This window comes from Cherax quadricarinatus, chromosome 48 (assembly GCF_038502225.1).
Source record: "Cherax quadricarinatus isolate ZL_2023a chromosome 48, ASM3850222v1, whole genome shotgun sequence".
In the NCBI taxonomy this organism is placed as follows: Eukaryota; Metazoa; Arthropoda; class Malacostraca; order Decapoda; family Parastacidae; genus Cherax; species Cherax quadricarinatus.
The window spans coordinates 8,246,525-8,266,241 of NC_091339.1; the positions used below are offsets into that span (position 1 = coordinate 8,246,525).

A 19,717-nucleotide genomic window follows, 5' to 3' on the forward strand; every position below is an offset into this window, starting at 1 on the left:
ATGGATAATGAGAGCCTTCAAAACTAGGGATGCCCAGCCCATGATTATTCTCTTCAAATCGCTTCTCTCTAGGATGGAATATTGCTCTCCACTAACGGCCCCTTTCAAGGCAAGCGAAATTGCAGACCTGGAGAATATACAGAGAACTTGTACTGCACGTATAAGTACCATAAAGCACCTAAATTTTTGGGAGCGGTTCAAGGCTCTCGATCTGTACTCCTAAGAACGAAGGCGAGAAAGATACAAGATAATCCTAGAGGGACTAGCTCCAAATCTACACACGGAAATCAGTCCCTACGAAAGCAAAAGACTCGGCAGGCGGTGCAACCTTCCCAAATGAAAAGCAGGGGCACTATGAACACACTAAGAGACAACACAGTGTCAGGGGCCCAAGACTGTTCAACTGCCTACCAGCACACATAAGGGGATTACCAATAGACCCCTGGCCGTTTTCAAGAGGGAGCTGGACAGGCACCTAAAGTCAGTACCTGACCAGCCGGGCTGTGCTTCGTACGTCGGTTTGCGTGCGACCAGCAGTAACAGCCTGCTTGGTCAGACCCTGATCCATTGCGAAGCCTTGTCATGGTCGCAGCCGCAGGAGCGTTGATCCCCGGAATGCCCTCTAGGTATACTCCAGGAAGTTAGTGTAAGAAGACACTGCCTGACAACTTGTCACTTAAGGCTTCATTGAACTCGTAAAAACTAAAAAAAAAAAAAAAAAAATAACGCGAATTTTCAATACTTCTCACTTTTTTTTTTTACAATTCTGTTTAAAATTCTCTACAATCCTAAAAGAAAAAAAAATAATTTTTTAAGAAGTCTAGTTTGATGATTGTTTTTCTATGAAATTGGCATCAACTATGCCCAAATTTAAAACAAAAATGCTTCCAATTATGACTCACAGTCGTTTAAATATTTGAAGCCGACCAGAGGCGGTATTCTCTAGTTCAAATATGGAAACCAAGTGATTTCAATTAAAACTGACAAAATCAAATTTACATATCAGACAGTGAAAGCCAAACTATTTTTCAGAAAAAACAAAAAAACATTAATACTGGAAGCTTGAAGCCTCTCTGAAAAAAAAAAACATTCTCCAGCAACTGTTCTGAATTCAACGATTACAAATTTTTCTAACAATTTCAGTAAAATTTCAAATTTCCACCTTGTGAGACTAAACTTGCAGGATGTCGTAAGTCTGCCAGAATATATCTGAGATAATATTTTGAAGTTGATTAGACGAGTCATTCATCAGTTACTGACCAGAAATATCACTACTGAATAAAACCTGGCAAAATGAGACTAATAATAACACGAATCTTGCTTTTCGGAAAAGACAAAAGGGGCTAAAAATTTGAAGCCGATCTCAAGAGGCATTCTCCAGTTTTTTAACGTAATTTCAACGATTACATGTCTTATAAACTAATTTTATGCAACAGCAAATTTCACTGACACAAACTATACCTAACTGGAAGTCTTCTGGCCAAAGATGCATCAACCATTAAATACTGAAGCCGTTCAGAAGAGGCAGACTAAAATATACTGAACGTAATTTAATCTAAATACAAATTTCTCACTATTTTACACTTAAAATTGGAAAACGTGCACCTAAACACACAAGCACACACACACACACACACACACACACACACACACACACACACACACACACACACACACTCGACTCGACCATCATCGAATTAAGATGCACCATTTTTTTAACGTTTGAAGCCACGCCGCAGAGGCTTTCGGAAGTTATCGTAGCCATCCAAGGATTCTGGGAATAACTCGTGCCAAGGTTCTTATAATCCTGCCTCAGTTACCGTGTTATCAGTGAAATATGAGCGAGAATTTGCAGACACTGGAACAATGTCTGGCAAACACCCAAAGGTCCCACTTCGTGGATACCTAGAAAGCTTATAAAAATTATTATTAATTCCACATATATAACCTGCACTTACACATCATAATGTCTACGTACACACACATAACTTCTACGTACACAAAATAACCTCTACCTGTACAACATAACCTACACATACACGGTATAACCTCCATATAAAAAGCATAACCGCCACAAACGCAGCATAATCTCCACATAGTATAACCTCCACGTACACAATATAATTCCCATGTATGTGTAACTAAGGCAGTATAACTTACATAAATGTGTAACTGAGGCAGTATAATCCCCACACATATGCAACTAAGGCAATATAACCCCCACATGTATGTAATTAAGGGAGTATAACCTCGGTGTATTGACAGAGGCTGAGTCGTGGATGGTGGAGGGTGTGAAGACCATCAGCTCAGCCAAGCTGGCCACTACATACAGTACGTTACCCAGGAACCAACATCTCTGCTCAATCACTAATTACCAGGTAAATGATGAGGCAGTGTGTGTATGAGAGAGAGAGAGAGAGAGAGAGAGAGAGAGAGAGAGAGAGAGAGAGAGAGAGAGAGAGGGAGGGAGGGAGGGTGTGTGTACGCACTATGTGGCTGCAGGGGTCGATTTGTAGCTCCTGGTCCATTCTCTCCCTGCTCCAAGAGCTTTATCGTATCTCTTTTTAAAGCTATGTATGGATCCTGCCTGCACTACATAACTCCCACATTGTTCCACTTCCTGACAACTCTATGACTGAAGAAATACTTCCTAACATCCCTGTGACACATCCGAGTTTCCAGCTTCCACCTGTGACCCCCTCTTGCTGTGTCTCATCTCTTAAACATCCTGTCTCTATCCATCTTCTCAATTCCTCTCGTTATTTTATATAGTATCGTTATCATATAGTCCCTATCCCTCCCGTCCTCCAGTGTCGTCAGGTTGATTTCACTAAACCTCTCCTCGCAGGTCATACACCTTAGCTTCAGGACTTGTCGTGTTGCAGACCTTTGCACTTTCTCTAATTTCTTGATGTGCTTGACCAGGTGTGGGTTCCAAACTGGTGCTGCATACTCCAATTTTGGCCTGACATACACGGTGTACAGAGTCTTGAACGATTACTTACTATGGTGTCGAAATGCTATTCTTAAGCTTGCCAGGCGCCCATATGCTGCAGCAGTTATTTGGTTGATGTGCGCCTCGGGAGATGTGCTCGGTATTATACTCACCCCAAGATCCTCTTCCTTCAATGAGGTTTGTAGTCTCTGGCCCCCTAAACTGTACTCCGTCTGTGGTCTTCTTTGCCCATTCCCAATCTTCATAATTTTGCACGAGGTGGGGTTGAACTCCACGAGCCGGTTTCTGGACCAGGCATGCAGCCTGTCCAGAGCCCTTTGTAGTTCTTCCTGGTCTTCGTCCGACTAAATGCTTCTCATCAACTTCAGATCATATGCAAACAGGGTCACTTGAGAGTCTATTCCTTCCGTCATGTCGTTCACATATATCAGAAACAGCACCGGTCCTAGGACTGACACCTGTGGAACCCCACTCGTCACAGGTGCTCACTCTGATACCTCGTCACATACCATGACTCGCTGCTATCTTCCTGACAGGTATTCCCTAATCCATTGTAGTACCTTCCCTGTTATCCCTGCCTGGTCCTAAAGCTTTTGCACTAATCTCGTGTCTGGAAGTGTCAAACGCCTTCTTACAGTCCAAGAAAACGCAATCTACCTACCCCTCTCTCTCTTGTCTTACTGCTGTCACCCTGTTATAGAACTCCAATAGGTTTGTGACACAGGATTTCCCGTTCCTGAAACCGTGCTGCTTGTCGTTGATTAGCTCATTCCTTTCTAGGTGCTCCACCACTCTTCTCCTGATAATCTTCTCCATGACACTGCTCTGTAGTTTAATCCTTCGTGTCTGTTTCCTGTGTGTGTGTGTGTGTGTGTGTGTGTGTGTGTGTGTGTGTGTGTGTGTGTGTGTGTGTGTGTGTGTGTGTGTGTGTGTGTGTATGTGTGTGCACTCACCTATTTGTAGTTGCAGGGGTCGAGTCATAGCTCCTGGTCCCGCCTCGTCACTGATTGCTTCTAGGTCCTCTCTCTCCCTTCTCCATAAATTTGATCAAACCTCGTCTTAAAACTATGTTTGGTTCCCGCCTCCACAACGTCACTTTCCAGGCTATTCCACTGCCTGACAACTCTATGACTGAAGAAATACTTCTTAACATCCCATTGACTCGTCTGAGTTTTCAACTTCCAATTGTGACCCCCTGTTTCTGTGTCCCATTTCTGGAACATTCTGTCTTTGCCCACCTTGTCTATTCCGCGTAGAATATGTCATTAATATGTCTCCCCTGATCCTCCTGTCCTCCAGTTTCGTCAGGCCAATTTCCCTTAACCTTTCTTTGTTTGTAGGACAATCCCCTTAGCTCTGGGACTAGTCTTGTTGCAAACCTTTGCACTTTCTCTAATTCTTGACGTGCTTGACCAGGTGTGGATTCCAAACTGGTGCTGCATACTCCAGTATGGGCCTGACGTATATGGTGTACAGAGTCTTGAAGGATTCCTTACTGAGGTATCGAAACGCTATCCTTAGGTTTGCCAGACGCCCGTATGTTTCAGCAGTTATCTGATTGATGCCTCAGGAGATGTACTCGGTATTCTACTCACCCCAAGATCTTTTTACTTTTGAGAGGTTTGCAGTCTTTGGCCACCTAGACTATACTCTGTCTGCGGTCTTCTTTCCCCTTCCCCGATCTTCATGACTTTGCATTTGGCAGGGTTAAATTCAAGGAGCCAGTTGCTGGACCAGGCTTGTAGCCTGTCCAGGTCTCTTTGTAGTCCTACCTGATCCACTATTATTCCGCTTGCCAGGTCATTCTACTTTCTAACCGCTCTGAGGCTGTAGAAATATTTCCTGATATCCCTTTGTCTCCTGTGAGTTTAGCTTCCAGATGTGCTTTTGTTTTCCACACCTTTTTTCCCCTATCAGTTCCTCTCAGTACTTCAACGCTATTTTCATGTTTTCTTTTGTATTTCTCTCCTCCTGTCTCATCAAGTTACCCTCCATTACTTTCTTCTCATTCCTCTTATATCTAAGCTTTAGTACAAGTCCCTTTGCAAATCAGTTTCTTGACATGTTTGACGACGTGTTGGTTCCATACTGGTGCTGCCTACTTCAAAACAGGCCTGTCATATATTGTATAAAAAACTACCAATGGCACTTTGTTATTGACAGTAGAGTTTACTCGGTTGTTACCCTCCGGCGATGCTAGGCACTATGCACATTCCTAGGACTTTTTCTCTAAGCAAAGACTGCAGCCTCTGTCCCCAAAGTTTATACTCCGTGTCTGGTCTTCTTGTCTCTTCCTCAAGCTTCATAACCTTGCATTTGCTGAGGTTGAATGATAGCATCCACTAATCTCACCAATCTGGCAGTTAATCTAGATACGTTTGTAGCCTTTCCCTGTCTTCATCAGTTTTAATATTCATAAACTTTCCATCATAGGCTTGTCTTGTATGTCATTCACCTAAACCAGAAGTAGTACTGGTCCTAATATTAGTCCTTGAAGAACCTTGCTTGATACTCTACCTTATTCTAACATATCGTGGTCAGTCTCTCTACTTCCTCTCCCGAAGCTTCTCTTTGGTTCACCGGAGTACATTTTCTGTTATATCTGCCTGCATCTCTAGTTTTTGCCTCGGTCTCTTGATGTGATAGAGCAACAAAAGCCTTCTTGCAGTCTAATGGTTAGTGAGAGATATGACTAAATGTCGGGGGAAACATTAGCTAGAAAGTAATGAGGTAGAAGACGAGACAGCAGTGCTAGTGTGAGCAGCTGAGGTTTGTTTTTAAAGGAAGACAGAGAAATAAATGAAAGAATTTTGTGGTAATAAAAATGATCGGGAAAAAAATAATTTCTGCATGAAAAGCGTTGGTAATGTATATTAAGAAAACAGAACATACAGACAGTAACAGAGATTTTAGTACGGGTTTGAAGAAGTGCAAAAAGCTGGTCTTATACCCTATAAGCAGGATTTGTAAGTGAGAATATTCAACTCATTTGTCAAAACAAATAAGAATACACTTCTTTCCAGCAACCATGCGGCAGCAGCGTGCAGCAAGCCGAGATAATGCTGGGAGGCACTAAATACAACCCCCACTACCTTGACCTGCGCAGAGGCTCCATCAACCCCCAGCACTACGATCCACTAAGATCAACACAACTCATCCCACAACACCAAAATTCCCAGACAACTCCATCCAGCCCGCAACTCAATGATCTGCAGAGGGCCTACGCTACACTGGGTCACAGGCGCAGTCAGTCTCACCACCCACCTGTAACCCATGCATCTTACTCGCAGCCTTGGGAGATCTCCAACTCTCCCATGCACAGTGGACTCTTACAGGCCCTCCAGGAGTTCTCTCCCACAAGCAGTACTCTCTCGCCGGCGGCATCGCAAACTCCCAGGACACCCTCCTCTGTGTCTCTAGGGCGTCGACACTCTCTAAGACGCGACCCTCGTGCAGGGGAACAAGAAGCTTCGCTTCCACTTATCCCTAGCCAAAAGGAGAGCTCAGTGTAAGTGCAGCATGGCGCACTCTTCAGTGTACATTAGTTACTATGTAAGTGATTGAAAACACTGAAGGGGAATAACACAGCTTGGATTAAGCTGGGATGGCGTCAGAAATTAACTGAAAATAGTTAAGTTTATTACCATGACATTTACAGGAGTCATGAGCTACCAACTCTTAGACTTCATTAGCATGTTTTCGAAAGCAGATAAGTTGATAACTGAAGCACTTGTGGAACTTTTAGGAATCTTTATTCTAGAAACGTTTCACCAGCTAGTGACTTCTTCAGTTCAGTACAGAGAAGGATGGAAGATGAGGAGGAGTTTGAGGTAATCAGTCTCTCAGCCTGGAGTCGATGTGTTCAGCTCATCAGTCTTGATAAAAGCAGAGCACATGTGCGGAAAAGTGGCTTATATACTGCAGAGAGATGAGTTGAAGCACTGGTTGGCGAAACGTTTCCCAAACAAAGATTCCCAAATATTGTACAAGTATCTCAATATCTTTGGATTTATGCTGTCACTATACTCTATACGAAGAATAAGGTAGCGAGTACAAGACTTATGACAGGAGGTAAACAACTGAATTTTGTATAAATATTTTTAATACAATTTTCTTTAGATCAAAGGTGAATAACAGTAAGTTGATGAATAAGATGCATGTGTAATGCCTGAGTATCTTTACTGAGAAACGTTTCGCCCTCCAGGGGCTTTATCAATAAGAATGGAAACAATGGAGGGGAAGGAGTGGCTTGATACAGCAGGAGTAGAAGTTGTCACGCGTGAGTTGGTACTTACTAGTGGAAGTTGGTCGAAACAGTGAGGTGAGACACAGATTTATCAGTCAATCTGTAGAGACATCCTCGTATTTTTAACAAGGAAGTTAGTGGTCAGTCAAGAAGGGAAATTAGTGAAGTTAAACAATGGAGCAGTAGAAGACGATAACTCAAGTGGGCAGATTCCACAAGTGGAATCGGTCGTGGCAAAATGGAGAGTCAGAGATTTAGCAATCGAGTTGTAGATTCTTGCTGCTAAGCTACTAAATCTCGATTTCTAAATATCTGCCTCTCCTTACTAGCTTCAGAGACAGGACCCACTTCTACTAATACCCCCCACCCCATATATATGACATCTGTTACTGTTATATTACTTTACTCCTTCCACAGACTTCTTGCGTCTCCATAAAAGACTGATAAAATCCTTGGTGGTCGAAAAGCATCTGAATAAAGACACCAAGGTGTCTTACACTTGTTTCATTTACAACCACACAAGCAGTATTTCGTTTAGGTGCTTCTTTGTCATCCAAACGGCATTTTCACTAATAACTCTCTTCTGTTTTTGTTTCCCTATGGTACGTACGCTCTTCTTAGGTGAGCTTTTGTGCCTTACATCATTGTATCTTTTGGTGATAAAAGCAAATCATTATCAGAGAAAGAAAAGTCTGAAGTTTCTGTTTATTCACAATAATTACATTAATATTTTCCATTTGGAGACGACAAGTAGGAGTAAGATGTAGGAAAACTGGTTAGAGGTGTTAAGTGTTATCCATAAGTTCAGTGAAGAAAGAATTGTGTATTATATTTCACCAGAGGAGAGAGGAGGAGACGGTAAAGTAATCCAGAGGGTGTACCTTGGGTTAGTACCTGGGAATGAAGAGAGTAACCACTACCATGATGTGTGGAGTGAGGCAGTGTTATCTCTGGATGTTGTTCAGCCACACTGAAGGGAGCGGCCAGGGAGTAACTCACTTTAATACGGGTATTCTTGACGAGGGTTTAAATGGCTTGATATGGTATGTAAATACATTGTTTGTGATATCATAGCTGGTATATTTTTGTACATTACTTATAAGGACAGTCTTAGTATATTAAGTGTAACTCCATGTATTTTTGTTCAGAACGAAGGATTTATGTCATGGAGGCCATAAATAAACAATAGGTGGGGTAAGTGTAGCATAGTGCTCCTAGATGGTGCACATTAGTTATCACATGTGATTGTGAGGATTCAAGGAGATTGATATAGATTGTACCAAGTTGGGATGGCGTCAGAAGACAGACGAAATTGGGAAAGTTTGATACTGTTCCACAGGGGAGTTTGTAAGAGTTATCGGTACCTCGGGAAGATGCTGTGTCTGACCCCAACCAAAACAGACAACACAGCAGTGTGTGCACGACTGATTGTAAACAGTCTTATTAGTATTATGTGTTGTAAGTACTCGTATGTCATCCAACGACAGCTTCACTAGTAAAAATCTTCTGTTTTAAAAGCCCTTTGCTCTATACACTCTAATTGGGTGATTTATTGTGCCTTAACCCATTGTAACTTTCGATGTCATGAGTAAATTTTAGTAAAGATTAAAAAAAAAATCTGAAGCTTCTCTTTTTTCCCAAGAACTTTCTCGTTCCTTTCGCACAAGTCCCAGTGGGGCTCAATATTCTCACTTTTCTGACAAAAAATTATTTGAAAAAATTGTTACACAGGTATGTAAAATAAACCTCTCGGCTTTCGTCCAAATTCCTTAAATTTATCGCACAGTTGTGAACAATTTAGAAAGATCCTTGAAGTTCATAATGTAATCTTACCAAGTAAATATCAGTATCTGAACAACTTTCAAGGTTAAGTACTGTACTTCACTTTGTCAGTGGTACCTCACATACTGAAAACCTTCCACAGTAGGTAAATTTGGGGTGCCAGGGGTAAATGAAAATGGGGAGCCTTTAACTGAGCTATGTGTAGAAAGAGGTTTGGTAATAAGTAATACATATTTTATGAAAAAAGCGGATAAATAAATATACAAGGTATGATGTAGCACGTAATGGAAGTAGTTTGTTAGATTATGTATTGGTGGATAAAAGGTTGATGGGTAGGCTCCAGGATGTACATGTTTATAGAGGGGCAACTGATATATCGGATCATTATCTAGTTGTAGCTACAGTTAGAGTAAGAGGTAGATGGGAAAAGAGGAAAATGAGAACAACAAGTAAGAGTGTATAAACTAAGGGTGGAGGAAGTTCGGGTAAAATATAAGCAACTATTGGCAGAAAGGTGGACTGGTGCAGGTATGAGTAGTGGGGGGGGGGGTTGAAGAGGGTTGGAATAGTTTAAAAAATGCATTATTAGAATGTGGGGCAGAAGTTTGTGGTTATAGGAGGGTGGGGGCAGGAGGAAAGAGGAGTGATTGGTGGAATGATGAAGTAAAGGGTGTGGTAAAAGAGAAAAAGGTAGCTTATGAGAGGTATTTACAAAGCAGAAGTGTTATAAGAAGAGCAGAGTATATGGACAGTAAAAGAAAGGTGAAGAGAGTGGTGAGAGAGTGCAAAAGGAGAGCAGATGATAGAGTGGGAGAGGCACTGTCAAGGAATTTTAATGAAAATAAGAAAAAAATTTGGAGTGATTCAAGTTAAGAAAGCCTAGGGAACAAGTGGATTTATCTGTTAAAAACAGAGAAGGGGAGTTAGCAGATGGGGAGATGGAGGTATTAGGTAGATGGCGAGAATATTTTGAGGAACTTTTAAATGTCGACGAAGAAAGGGAGGCGGTAATTTCATGCACTGGCCAGGGAGGTATAACATCTTTTAGGAGTGAAGAAGAGCAGGATGTGAGTGTGGGAGAGGTGCGTGAGTCATTACGTAGAATGAAAGAATTAAAGTAGCTGGAACTGACGGGATCATGACAGAAATGTTAAAAGCAGGGGGGGCATAGTGTTGGAGTGGTTGGTATTTTTGTTTAATAAATGTATGAAAGAGAGGAAGGTACCTAGGGATTGGCGGAGAGCATGTATAGTCCCTTTATATAAAGAGAAGGGGGACAAAAGAGATTGTAAAAATTATAGAGGAATAAGTTAACTGAGTATACCAGGAAAAGTGTATGGTAGGGTTATTATTGAAAGAATTAGAGGTAAGACAGAATGTAGGATTGCGGATGAGCAAGGAGGTTTCAGAGTGGGTTGGGGATGTGTAGATCAAGTGTTTAAATTGAAGCATATATGTGAGCAGTATTTAGATAAAGGTAGGGAAGTTTTTATTGCATATATGGATTTAGAAAAGGCATATGATAGAGTGGATAGAGGAGCAATGTGGCAGATGTTGCAAGTATATGGAATAGGTGGTAAGTTACTAAATGCTGTAAAGAGTTTTTATGAGGATAGTGAGGCTCAGGTTAGGGTGTGTAGAAGAGAGGGAGACTACTTCCCGGTAAAAGTAGGTCTAAGACAGGGATGTGTAATGTCACCATGGTTGTTTAATATATTTATAGATGGGGTTGTAAAAGAAGTAAATGCTAGGGTGTTCGGGAGAGGGGTGGGATTAAATTATGGGGAATTAAATACAAAATGGGAAGTGACACAGTTACTTTTTCCTGACGATACTGTGCTTATGGGAGATTCTAAAGAGAAATTGCGAAGGTTAGTGGACGAATTTGGGAATCCATGTAAAGGTAGAAAGTTGAAAGTGAACATAGAAAAGAGTAAGGTGATGAGAGTATCAAATGATTTAGATAAAGAAAAATTGGATATCAAATTGGGGAGGAGGAGTATGGAAGAAGTGAATGTTTTCAGATATTTGGGAGTTGACATGTCAGCTGATGGATTTATGAAGGATGAGGTTAATCAAAGAGTTGATGAAGGAAAAAAGGTGAGTGGTGCATTGAGGTATATGAGGAGGCAAAAAAATGTTATCTATGGAGGCAAAGAAGGGAATGTATGAAAGTATAGTAGTACCAACACTCTTACATGGGTGTGAAGCTTGGGCTGTAAATGCTGCAACAAGAAGGCGGTTGGAGGCAGTGGAGATGTCCTGTCTAAGAGCAATGTGTGGTGTAAATATTATGCAGAAAATTCGGAGTGTGGAAATTAGGAGAAGGTGTGGAGTTAATAAAAGTATTAGTTAGAGGGCTGAAGAGGGTTTATTGAGGTGGTTTGGTCATTTAGAGAGAATGGATCAAAGTAGAATGACATGGAGAGTGTATAAATCTGTAGGGGAAGGAAGGCAGGGTAGGGGTCGTCCTCGAAAAGGTTGGAGGGAGGGGGTAAAGGAGGTGTTGTGGGCGAGGGGTTTGGACTTCCAGCAAGCGTGCGTGAGCGTGTTAGATAGGAGTGAATGGAGACAAATGGTATTTGGGACCTGACGATCTGTTGGAGTGTGAGCAGGGTAACATTTAGTGAAGGGATTCAGGGAAACTGGTTATTTTATATAACCGGACTTGAGTCCTGGAAATGGGAAGTACAATGCCTGCACTCTAAAGGAGGGGTTTGTGATATTGGCAGTTTGGAGGGATATATTGTGTATTTTTTTACGTATATACTTCTAAACTGTTGTATTCTGAGCACCTCTGTAAAAACAGTGATTATGTGTGAGTGAGGTGAAAGTGTTGAATGATGAAAGTGTTTTCTTTTTGGGGATTTTCTTTCTCTTTGGGTCACCCTGCCTCGGTGGGAGACGGCCGATTTGTTGAAAAAATAATAATAATAAAAAAAGAGTATATATATATATATATATATATATATAGGGGGTGTGTGGACCAGGTGTTTACAGTGAAACATATAAGTGAACAGTATTTAGATAAGGCTAAAGAGGTCTTTGTGGCATTTATGGATTTGGAAAAGGCGTATGACAGGGTGGATAGGGGGGCAATGTGGCAGATGTTGCAAGTGTATGGTGTAGGAGGTAGGTTACTGAAAGCAGTGAAGAGTTTTTACGAGGATAGTGAGGCTCAAGTTAGAGTATGTAGGAAAGAGGGAAATTTTTTCCCAGTAAAAGTAGGCCTTAGACAAGGATGTGTGATGTCACCGTGGTTGTTTAATATATTTATAGATGGGGTTGTAAGAGAAGTAAATGCGAGGGTCTTGGCAAGAGGCGTGGAGTTAAAAGATAAAGAATCACACACAAAGTGGGAGTTGTCACAGCTGCTCTTTGCTGATGACACTGTGCTCTTGGGAGATTCTGAAGAGAAGTTGCAGAGATTGGTGGATGAATTTGGTAGGGTGTGCAAAAGAAGAAAATTAAAGGTGAATACAGGAAAGAGTAAGGTTATGAGGATAACAAAAAGATTAGGTGATGAAAGATTGAATATCAGATTGGAGGGAGAGAGTATGGAGGAGGTGAACGTATTCAGATATTTGGGAGTGGACGTGTCAGCGGATGGGTCTATGAAAGATGAGGTGAATCATAGAATTGATGAGGGAAAAAGAGTGAGTGGTGCACTTAGGAGTCTGTGGAGACAAAGAACTTTGTCCTTGGAGGCAAAGAGGGGAATGTATGAGAGTATAGTTTTACCAACGCTCTTATATGGGTGTGAAGCGTGGGTGATGAATGTTGCAGCGAGGAGAAGGCTGGAGGCAGTGGAGATGTCATGTCTGAGGGCAATGTGTGGTGTGAATATAATGCAGAGAATTAGTAGTTTGGAAGTTAGGAGGAGGTGCGGGATTACCAAAACTGTTGTCCAGAGGGCTGAGGAAGGGTTGTTGAGGTGGTTCGGACATGTAGAGAGAATGGAGCGAAACAGAATGACTTCAAGAGTGTATCAGTCTGTAGTGGAAGGAAGGCGGGGTAGGGGTCGGCCTAGGAAGGGTTGGAGGGAGGGGGTAAAGGAGGTTTTGTGTGCGAGGGGCTTGGACTTCCAGCAGGCATGCGTGAGCGTGTTTGATAGGAGTGAATGGAGACAAATGGTTTTTAATACTTGACGTGCTGTTGGAGTGTGAGCAAAGTAACATTTATGAAGGGATTCAGGGAAACCGGCAGGCCGGACTTGAGTTCTGGAGATGGGAAGTACAGTGCCTGCACTCTGAAGGAGGGGTGTTAATGTTGCAGTTTAAAAACTGTAGTGTAAAGCACCCTTCTGGCAAGACAGTGATGGAGTGAATGATGGTGAAAGTTTTTCTTTTTCGGGCCACCCTGCCTTGGTGGGAATCGGCCGGTGTGATAATAAATATCTATATATATATATATATATATATATATATATATATATATATATATATATATATATATATATGCAAAACAACCACTCTGAAAGAATAGAGAAATTCCAAGCGCTTTCGTGACTACTCACATAATGTGAGTAGTCACGAAAACGCTTGGAATTTCTCTATTCTTTCAGAGTGGTTGTTTTGCATATTCTGAAATCACCTGTTTACTGTGATCTTATTGCATATATATATATATATATATATATATATATATATATATATATATATATATATATATATATATATATATATATATATATATATATATATATATATTTATTTTTTTTTTATTATCACACCGGCCGATTCCCACCAAGGCAGGGTGGCCCGAAAAAGAAAAACTTTCACCATCATTCACTCCATCACTGTCTTGCCAGAAGGGTGCTTTACACTACAGTTTTTAAACTGCAACATTAACACCCCTCCTTCAGAGTGCAGGCACTGTACTTCCCATCTCCAGGACTCAAGTCCGGCCTGCCGGTTTCCCTGAATCCCTTCATAAATGTTACTTTGCTCACACTCCAACAGCACGTCAAGTATTAAAAACCATTTGTCTCCATTCACTCCTATCAAACACGCTCACGCATGCCTGCTGGAAGTCCAAGCCCCTCGCACACAAAACCTCCTTTACCCCCTCCCTCCAACCCTTCCTAGGCCGACCCCTACCCCGCCTTCCTTCCACTACAGACTGATACACTCTTGAAGTCATTCTGTTTCGCTCCATTCTCTCTACATGTCCGAACCACCTCAACAACCCTTCCTCAGCCCTCTGGACAACAGTTTTGGTAATCCCGCACCTCCTCCTAACTTCCAAACTACGAATTCTCTGCATTATATTCACACCACACATTGCCCTCAGACATATATATATATATATGTAATATATATATATATATATATATATATATATATATATATATATATATATATATATACCAGCCGTGCCGAATAGGTAAAACTTGTGATTTTGGCTTAAACAGCAACGCTCTTCTTGCCGAATAAGGCAAGCGAAAATTTGTGAATGCAATAATTTCGCGAAAATCATTCTGAACCTAACTAAAAAATATATTTCACTGTGTTTGTTACTAAATTGTAAACTTCTCTAAAATGTATTTAACTGGATTAGGTTAAAATAATTGCGCTTGCTAAGAGGAGGTTAGGTAAGTTTTCTAAGGTTCTTTTTGGTAGAAAATCATTAATTTTTACATTAACACAATTGAAAAAATATATCTTTAAACGTATAAGAGAAAATTTTAGAAAGGACTTAATTTTAAATGAGTTCTTGCTAATTGATCAGTTTTACCTATTCGGCACGACATATATATATATATATATATATATATATATATATATATATATATATATATATATATATATATATATATATATATATATATATATATATATATAATATATATATATATAATTTAATTGCTGGTAGGAATTGAGTCATTGCAGAGCAATAAATCCGCGTATTTATATTCTCGTAAAGCAATGGAGAACCGCTTTAAATTTTTTTTTAAATCAATATGGTGCCATGGAAGAGGAAGAAAGTTGACCTGTGTTTAGTGCTGACACGCTTAGTCGAGTCTCGGTACTACTGTAGTTGAACTGATAAGAATGTATTTTCCGGATTCCGAACAACTTTACTTAAGTTGAAGGCAGATCCGGAGCTAAAACTTAGATACAGCTTCTTAGAGAGACCAAGACGATACAGGAAAGAAAATGCCAGTAGCAGGTTGACCAGTGTGATCCCGGGCCAGCTCTGTCATTTCCAACGATTTATAATTGTTAGTTAATTACTGTTGAAAGCTGATAATGAAGAAAAGTGAAGAAACTGCTGTTAATTGTATCATTTCATTTACTGAACTGCCAGATGAATGTGGTGCAGAATGCAGGACAGAAGAAATAAATCTTGTGAATTTAAGAATATCTGTGACGCTACAGATTTTCAGATTAGAGTTACGAACAGGATATTTTATAGGGGAGATTAAAAAGAAGAGATAGAGTATGTTTATCTAGTGCTTGGGTGAAGAGTATACAAAGCAGACAAGGAAACATATTTTAAGGTAAAAGGACACATGGGCAACTAATGTAATATGATAGCGTGGCAACGTTTCGCTCTTCATGAACTTTGTCAAGCTGGTAACAGTTTTAAGTTCCTGGAGAGAAAAACGTTCTCACACTAAAATATCACATTATTTGCACAAGTGTCCTTTTATGTAACATTGTCGGTAATTCAACCAATATTATCTCGAGAAACATAATGCCTGGTGAGTGGAACAAACCCATTAGCATCCACAGCACTGGGAAAATTATGTGGGAATCACTGGAGGGAGTACCTGTTTACCAGGTATATGACAGTGACATCCAATTAGTACGACGGGAAGAATACCTTTCATATGGTTAATTTCTTCTGAGGATGTGTTGGGAATGAATGGTTATGGAACAACTGGTGTTAAATGTTGGATGGACAACCATTAGTGACACTGCAATGGTATTTATCGTAAACTGAAACCACTTTTGCTGCAGAAATGATGAATATGACTGGGATGGGATGCGACCATCTAGGGCAGAGCTAGCAGCAGCAGCTAGTTCAGTGGAGGAGGAGTTGCTACAGTGTTCTGAGATTTTAACATAAGTTAGAAATATGTATGTGTAGAAGGAAAGCTGTAACCGGGTTACTATGGATTTAATAAAAAAAAATAGCAGTTAAGAAAATAGCAAAGCAAATCATTTAGATAATATCATGGGAAACGATGTAAAAAACACTCAGAAATATTAAATAACGATAAAAATAAAAAAATGGAAAGCCAAAGATAAACAGGGTAAAGATACGAAAGATACGAAAGTAAACTTCTCTCAACATCAGGTACACAAGCCAGCACAGTGATAGAAACTAGATAAACAAACCAAGATTATTTTCAAGTATGGAAAACGACTTTCGAAAGATAGTATAAGAATATCTTTTAAATAATCTAGAGATATCCTGGCAGAGTTTACCACAAAATTACCTAGACTTTTGATAAATAGGATAATGTAACTAAAGTCCTGAATTTCTGCTTTTCAGTTCATAATCGACTTAGGGAGCACCTGTCTAGTGCTGACTGGGGGAGCACCTGTCTAGCACTGACTGGGGGAGCACCTGTCTAGCACTGACTAGGGGAGCACCTGTCTAGCACTGACTGGGGTAGCCTGACTAGGGGGCACCTGTCTAGCACTGACTGGGGGAGCACCTATCTAGCATTGACTGGGGGAGCACCTGTCTAGTGCTGACTGGGGGAGCACCTGTCTAGCACTGACTGGGGGAGCACCTGTCTAGTGCTGACTGGGGGAGCACCTGTCTAGCACTGACTGGGGGAGCACCTGTCTAGCACTGACTGGGGGAGCACCTGTCTAGTGCTGACTGGGGGAGCACCTGTCTAGCACTGACTGGGGGAGCACCTGTATAGTGCTGACTGGGGGAGCACCTGTCTAGCACTGACTGGGGGAGCACCTGTCTAGTGCTGACTGGGGGAGCACCTGTCTAGCACTGACTGGGGGAGCACCTGTCTAGTGCTGACTGGGGGAGCACCTGTCTAGCACTGACTGGGGGAGCACCTGTCTAGCACTGACTAGGGGAGCACCTGTCTAGCACTTACTGGGGTAACCTGACTAGCGTAACCTGACTAGGGGGGCACCTGTCTAGCACTGACTGGGGTAGCCTGACGGGGGGGGGCACCTTTCTAGCACTGGTGTGGAGAAATTTTCTCCAGGAGGGGGGTATTAGCCCCCTTCAGCCCCTTTCAGCCCTGAGGGGCCCAGCCCTCTCAGAAGGGGCAAGCATCTTGTTTACTGCTACAAGTAATTGATCCCAGATGCAGTACGAGTATGTGACGTGGTTAAGCGGACGCCGTTCCTTGCAAGAAACCAATGCTGCAAGTAGCTTAGTTTAATAAGAGACAGTCCATCTCTTACCTTAGCAGGACAATTAAGGAAAATCCTGTTCCCATTTTATTACCATGGTAAAGATAGTGTACATTGTTGTCTATGCTTAAGACAGCAAGAATCAAACATTCTGCTTTGCTTCATAGTGGAAGTTTGGCAAGGAAGCAAAATTTACTAGGGTAGCTTTTCCTTTATGCTGAGGACAAGCGAGATTTGGGGAGACGCTGTGAGGTCTAATTAACTTTGACCCTACTGGTACTCACACTGACGCCGGAATAACCAACAAAGAACACTAATCCGTGCGTTAAAATGAACAAAGTATATCACAAAACACAATAAACACTTACAGAGAAGTGTGATCAGCTTCTTTAGTAAACAGATTGTGAATAAATGAACAAATCTTGATGAACAGTGTAACGAGTGTTGCAAACCAACAGTGTAGTGTGACATTCTTCAAAGAACACTATTCTTCAATCAAGTTATCGGATATCCGGGTGTAACTATCGGTCAGATACATATACCCAGGTAAGTGTACTAAGACGTACACTTACCTGGGTTGAATACAAAGTTACGATCTAGTAACTTATCATAAATCCTGGTGAGGAGTGGACCTTTGAGTCCACACAAGTAAGTTTTCCAGTCAGCAATCAGTGAATGAAATATGCTGACATAATACCTTCTAGGGCTAATTTATTTCTAATGTATTTCCTTTCCAGCCTGTTAAGAAGTGGCTACGACAGCTTCTCAAGACCTCGCCTGCAAGGGCAGCTGGGTAGGCGAAAGCTGTCTACCAAGCTAAGTTCCCCCTATATTTAATCTTTAACCTTAGTTGTGCTATTTCTCAACAACTGGGATAACCTGACTAGACGGGCACCTGTCTAGCACTGACTGGGGTAACATGACTAGGGGGCACCTGTCTAGCACTGACTGGGGTAACATGACTAGGGGGCACCTGTCTAGCACTGACTGGGGTAACCTGACTAGGGGGGAACCTGTCTAGCACTGACTGGGGTAACCTGACTAGGGGGGAACCTGTCTAGCACTGACTGGGGTAACCTGACTAGGGATGAACCTGTCTAGCACTGACTGGGGTAACCTGACTAGGGGGGAACCTGTCTAGCACTGACTGGGGTAACCTGACTAGGGGGGAACCTGTCTAGCACTGACTGGGGTAACCTGACTAGGGATGAACCTGTCTAGCACTGACTGGGGTAACCTGACTAGGGATGAACCTGTCTAGCACTGACTGGGGTAACCTGACTAGGGATGAACCTGTCTAGCACTGACTGGGGTAACCTGACTAGGGATGAACCTGTCTAGCACTGACTGGGGTAACCTGACTAGGGATGAACCTGTCTAGCACTGACTGGGGTAACCTGACTAGGGATGAACCTGTCTAGCACTGACTGGGGTAACCTGACTAGGGATGAACCTGTCTAGCACTGACTGGGGTAACCTGACTAGGGATGAACCTGTCTAGCACTGACTGGGGTAACTTGACTAGGGTTTCTGTTATCGAAGATATTAAAACGGAATACCGAAAAAACTGCTATTATAACATTTTCCTAAATAAAGTACTGGGAGCCCACTGAACATATATTCTTTGGAGAAATTTGATAAAATAAAAGTAATCAAAACTGAATGAAGAGGAAACTAAAATGTCACGTGAGAGAAAAGAGGAATGTGTACCAATAATTATAATAATAATAATAATAATAACATTATTATTAATAATATTTCTGCGTGATACAATGTTTATATAGAGATGGGTGGCATTTAGTTGTGCCTGCAGAGAGCCCATAGTTATGCAGACATTAGGATATCTTAACTGGCTACGTTTCCGAGGTGGGACCTTAATCACTCCAAATTATAGAGAATGATAAAATACAGTATAAAGTGGATAAAGCGAGTCACTGGTAATGGTCAGGTGTAGACGTCAGGTCATCTAGTTGTCATGTCACATGCAAAACTGATTGAGATGATAAATTACCAGTGGGTGTTGTTAGAAGAAATAAAGGAACTTTCAATAAACTTGCATCTACCCTTGTTAGATTCTTTGTTGGTTGCGTCTGCGTCGTCCCAGTGCATGATATTGCCTTCTGCTATATATCTGTCTTACACGCGTTGCTTGTGTCATCTAACACTAATATTTGTGTTGTATCTGCATGGAAAGATTCCTCTCGTTTCTCCTACGAACTTCTTGTTGCATCCACCGCAGGATATGATGTACATTTCTGCTTTTATGTTGGGTGTGTCATGGATTTTTCTTCCTAGTGAGGCTTCTGGTGGAAGACGTGGCCATGGTAATGACGCCGATGTTGCATCTAGAAAGTGCCTTAATGGCGTTGCTGCTACAGTTCACCATAGTCTTAG

General features: G+C 41.5%; 1 protein-coding gene and 1 long non-coding RNA gene across 2 annotated transcripts in view; one reads left to right on the forward strand and one right to left on the reverse strand.

Moving 5' to 3' along the window:
- Positions 1-8,832, forward strand: part of LOC128696194 (nephrin-like) — a 377,731-nt gene extending 368,899 nt beyond the window's left edge. The window contains exons 14-15 of the mRNA XM_070094859.1: positions 2,266-2,378; positions 5,980-8,832. Coding sequence (XP_069950960.1) covers positions 2,266-2,378; positions 5,980-6,468 — 602 coding nt within the window. The 3' untranslated portion in view covers positions 6,469-8,832. The remainder of the gene's footprint in view (positions 1-2,265; positions 2,379-5,979) is intronic.
- The window catches only part of LOC138854067 (uncharacterized), a 343,922-nt gene that overhangs the window by 93,139 nt on the left and 231,066 nt on the right, over positions 1-19,717 (reverse strand). The gene's annotated exons all lie outside the window — the stretch shown is intronic.